General features: G+C 44.4%; 1 protein-coding gene across 2 annotated transcripts; it reads left to right on the top strand.

The window, feature by feature from the left end:
• The first annotated feature begins 697 nt into the window (after window positions 1-697).
• PPP1R3C (protein phosphatase 1 regulatory subunit 3C) lies at window positions 698-4652 on the top strand. 2 transcript variants are annotated; one of them, XM_042018966.1, is made up of 2 exons: window positions 698-747; window positions 2128-4652. In XM_042018966.1, exon 2 carries the CDS (start codon window positions 2129-2131, stop codon window positions 3071-3073), a length of 945 nt encoding a protein of 314 aa, XP_041874900.1. In that variant the 5' UTR covers window positions 698-747; window position 2128; the 3' UTR covers window positions 3074-4652. The 2 variants fall into 2 exon arrangements, with proteins under 2 accessions (XP_041874900.1, XP_041874901.1); XM_042018967.1 differs by having other exon boundaries at window positions 716-745; window positions 2121-4652.
• The last annotated feature ends 270 nt before the right edge of the window (window positions 4653-4922 follow it).

Below are 4922 nucleotides of genomic sequence, written 5' to 3'. Positions count from 1 at the left end.
TCTGGGAGGCGGGACACCAGCAGTGCCACAGTGTTGCTGCGGCTGATGCTGCGGGAGCTGCCTTCCACCAGTTTTTGTCCCTTTCTTCTAGTAAAAGGCAGTAGGTAAAATGTAGGACCTATAGCAGGGCCTGTCATCCTCAGACAGTGCACAGATCACCAGGTGTGGGAGGTGAAAAGCTATCAACACCATTCACATTAAAAGTTCAAAAATACTTTTTCACTGAGGACGAAGGCAGTTATATTCCAGGAATTCTGGCCCTGGCAGCATTACCTTACAACCTAGGGTCCCAGCTCTTTTCCATCGAAGCTGAGAAGCCTATAATTTAACACGGGTTTTGTTCCACTTTTGTTCCATACTTTCTTTCCACTGGGCAAGGTCATTTAGCAGCGCCCTGAAGCAGCCGCACTTCGGCATGTGAAGCATCTACCGCACACGGAAAGCCCGTGGAGCGAATCCCCGTTTGCTCCCTGGCTGCTGGAAGAGGCGCGTGCTACAGCGAGCCCCCCTCGTACCCGTGCGTGCCGCCAGCTGCTGCTGCCCTTCCCGAAGGACGAGAGAGCAGGGACACCTCCGGGCCCGGGCAAGGAAAGGGCGCCCGGGGGCGTGTCCGCCCGGTCGGCGGCCGCAGCCCCCCCGAGCCGCCCGGCCGGGGCCGCCCCTTGGCCGCGGCCCGGCCCCATAAAGGCGGCGGCGCGGCGGGCGCGGCCCGGGAGCGGCGGCGGCCCCTGCACTGCAGCGCACCAGGTAAGCGCCGGCCGGTCCCGCCGCGCCCTGCCCGCGGCTGCTCCGGCTCCGGCGTGGGGTTTGCATGTTTGGCTGTTCTTTGCCATTTCGGTGTTGGGTGGGTTTATTTTATTTTATTTATTTTTTTTTCTTTCACTGCAAAAGCTCGGGTCACCAAAGTTGCAGAGAGACCTTAGTTCTTTTCCTAATAAAGCAAAGGAAAAGTTGATTAATTTGATTCGAGTACTCCCCTCCTACTGCTTATTATGGTAAATATCTCCACAATAAAAAAAAGCAAGATGAGGCCAGCACAGCTTCTGCTTTATTTTTGGCAGGGCTCTGGAATACCAGTGAGAACCCTGGGAAGCAGAAAGCCATTTATTTAAGTGACAAAGCAAATGCCTTTCAGTGACTCAACAGAACTCTGCATTTCCAGCAAGGACTGCGTCCGTGTCAGCAGGGATGTGCTACAGTTGAAGCCCCTTTTTACAAATATTCAAGCTATCTGGCCTTGAGTGGGCTATGTCCTTGCATAGTATTTGTGATACCCATCATCTGAGAGGGAGGGTTATGAGTAACTTCACAAATAAAGCTGTAGCATTCTTACTGAATACTTGCAGTAGACTTTCAGCCTGGTCTTTGGGGATTATAAAAGGTTGTTTTTAAGCCAATTCTTGAAGCCTAATGAGGTGAAAAGATAGTATATCCCTCTCCTCCAACTTTTTTCCCCTGCTTCACTTAGCAGTTAACATTAACAGTGCAGAGAGCCCTATTACTTAGATCTGGGTTCATAGCTCGTAAAAAATACTTCTGAAGGTGCTTTGGTATTTTTATTCAACCAAACAAGCACCTAAAAAGATCATCTAATAGTTGTTCAGAGCCACAGAATGATGGTTCTGCATTGAGATACATAGAATCCCATTTGATGCTCTGACAGGGTAGGCAACTTGCTTAATATAGTGCTGTCTGTGGTGAGAGATGAAGCAGCTGATACAGGTTGTTGGAATTTTAAGACCTGACTCAGGGCCTCTAAGAGGGAAGTTCAAGTGGATGAGCACTTCCACTTTAACTGGATCTGTTTTACTTGGTACTAGAATGTTCTTTTTTGTATTTTCAAGAAAATATGTTCAATTAGCTGTCACTAAAATCTATTTCTCAGAGGTTTGGATAAAGACAGAAGAGTAGATTTGAAGTAGTTTAGGATTAGCAAGAAATGACTGACTAGTCTCACCCTGGTTCCTTAGGTAGAACTGTCAATTTTGATTTAGGCTGTATTGTTTAAAGCTGTGCAGAGGTGAGGCCATGAATAATTAAGACAATGGATGAAGCAAATATGCATTCTTGAGAAGCTTCTTATCTGATGTAATAAATGGTAACATCCTGTGTTTCTTCTCGGTTCAGAATGATACAGATCTTGGACCCGAGACCCTTACCCAGCTCCATCATGCCTGCGGATATGGCCGTGCGAATTTGCATAGGCCATTCTCCACCGCTGAAGAGCTTTCTCAGCCCCCTCGAGGACTGCCAAAGAAACAACTTTGTGAACAGACTCAAACCTCTCCGGCCGTGCCTTCATGTGAAACGTGACTCTGAAGCTCAGAAGAGCGACTGGAACCACTCGCCAGCCCAAGCCAAGAAGCACGTTGTGTTTGCAGACTCCAAGGGGCTGTCCCTGACAGTGATCCACACCTTCTCTGAGTTCCAAGAGCACCCTGAGTGGGATCTGCAGTTTGACCTCTTAGGCATTGAGGACATAACATCTGACTTAAAACTGCATGAGGAGAAAAACTTGATTCTGGGTTTCACTCAGCCCTCAGCTGACTACCTGGACTTCAGGAACCTTCTGCAGAAGAACCTGGTTTGCCTGGAGAGCTGCACCCTGCAAGAGAAGGTGCTGTCAGGCACTGTGAAAGTAAAAAATGTCAGCTTCGAAAAAAAGGTTCAGGTTCGTATTACTTTCGATACATGGAAGACCTACAAAGATGTTGAGTGTGTGTACATGAACAATGTTTACAGTGATTTTGAAAATGATACCTTCTCATTTACCATTGATTTTCCTCCTGCCATTCCCTCAGAAGAGAAGATAGAGTTTTGCATTTCTTACCAAAGTGGAGAACATACCTTCTGGGACAATAACCAGGGCCAGAATTACAAGATTGTACACGCAGAGTGGAAGCCTGATGGTGTTCAGATACCATCTGCCACAGAAGACTGTGTAGATCTTCAGACTACAAGGAGAGCACGAGAGAGAGAACCTGATCTGCTAGGCAGTCCAAGGCTGTCCAGTGGCCTCTTTCCCCAGTGGCACAGCTTGGGTCAGATTGAAAATTCATCACCATATTGGTGATCCACACTACCGAGGAAGCATCCTTCCCTTTGGCAACAGAACAGTGCTAGTTTTCTGGTTCACACACTGCATGGTGAAACCACCTGGCAGGTCTTGTTTGCTGTCTGAACAAACCCAAGTTCGTTAGTTTGTGGGACTTGTTAAACCATATTATGCTCCTGAAGTTCTTAGCCAAACCTTATCCTTGGAAGGAAAGAAGACCAAGGTGCAACTCGTGTATGCCACCTACTATAGGAATAGCTTGCCTGTATCTCAAATATATGCTGCTTTCTTCCTACTGTCAGCTCTCCTGGGTCACTAGGAGAGAGACTTGCAAAGTAGTATGGAAGGCAATGGTATCTCAGCAAGCCGTAGTAACTGTGTGTGAGAGTATGTGTGTGTGCACAGGGATGGTAACAGAATGTCACAACTCATTTTGTACCTATCAGGAGTGCAGTAGATGCTGTCAGGAGGCTTGCTGTGACCCTCTACATGCTTGTAGCAAAGGCAGGTAGGGATGCATGGCAAAGATTTGCAGCTTCAATACATGTTAAGAAACTTGGAGAGGATAATGGAAAAGTGGGAAAAGGGGAAGAGGTAGAGTGTGCTACATAACTTGAAGATGTGCAATGTTCTAATTCTTTCCAAAGCTGTTTTTCTAAATCTCAGAGAAAGACCTATGGGATAAAAAGGAGGCTAAAGAAAATGATGGAAAGTGAGTAGTAGAAGTGACCACTGCTTTAAGAAGGCATCTCTGTCTTTACTGTCTTTGTGAAGCCTTGCATTTGATAACAAATGTAACCTTGACTTCACCATCCTACTTACTTTGCAGGCAGATGGTTGCCTTTCAATGTTAAAATAAAAATGTGCCTTTAAAATTTTTTTAAAGCCACCCTAATATGTCAAAAATAGGGTTAGGCAACAAAACAAAGCAATCTGTTAATTTCCTAGTCTGTAGTAGCATTAGGTGATTCCACTGTCACCTGATCTAATCTTAAGCATCTGATGGTTGAGTATCTTGCTCCTAATTGCAATGTTAGCCATGACTTTTCACAAGTAACAGAGGCAAGGTCCTTCATATTGAAGACAGTGAATTAGCTGCACTTTGTGAGAGCTAATTTCTTTAAAAGAGCGGGGTTGTTACTAGTTTTTTCTAGACTGAATATAGGCTTGCACATAGAAAACTGTTGTGGTTTATTTTACCTCAGTTTTTGAAGTTTATTTTTTTTTAGACTTTAGTAAACTAATATATGTTTTGTATCTGTATGCCTATAATTTAGCTTTCTGAACTGTCAAACTCTAAATGTTGTCTGGGTTTCATGCAAGACTTATGTGAGAAATTGTCCAGTACATGCTCAGCAGGTGTGAATACTGGCACACCTTTTAACTATACAGAAATGGTGTTAACATCAAAATATAAATTACATTTTTGTCCATGGCTGAGCAGTATAATAGCCTGAGTGTGAAGCTACCTGCAGTGCAGCGAGATGTTAAGTACTAAGGTGAAATAAGCCTTCTCCACTAATTGCACTTTTCCTTGTGTAACCTTTGCTGTTATGTGTAAACTAGCCATTTTAAGAATAAATTTTATTTTGATACATCTGGTTCTCACTGTGTCAGCTCAATCTATCTATTTTCTCAACTTCTGTAAAACAAACTTAGTTGTGATACAAGGTACAAGCAGTTTGTTCTGTGCTATGGGATCTGCTAAAGCTGGCTGTGGTATGGCATCTCAGGTCAGAAGCTAGCATTACCCTGAAGATGAAATCCAAACTCTTCACTAAATGAGAGATCCTCAAAACTATTCACCTTGCAAGTTGTATAATTTTAAAAAACACTTTATCTCACTAAATTTACCTGGAATATTTTG

Source organism: Corvus kubaryi, unplaced genomic scaffold (assembly GCF_017639235.1).
Source record: "Corvus kubaryi isolate FWS band 111438036 unplaced genomic scaffold, C.kubaryi_AGA036_p1.0 138, whole genome shotgun sequence".
In the NCBI taxonomy this organism is placed as follows: domain Eukaryota; kingdom Metazoa; phylum Chordata; class Aves; order Passeriformes; family Corvidae; genus Corvus; species Corvus kubaryi.
The sequence above is the reverse complement of the archived record's forward strand: the minus strand, read 5'-3'. Positions and strand labels throughout refer to the sequence as shown.

Coding starts and splice junctions, on each gene's coding strand:
- PPP1R3C (XM_042018966.1), top strand. CDS start 2,129: ATGATACAGATCTTGGACCCGAGACCCTTACCCAGCTCCATCATGCCT.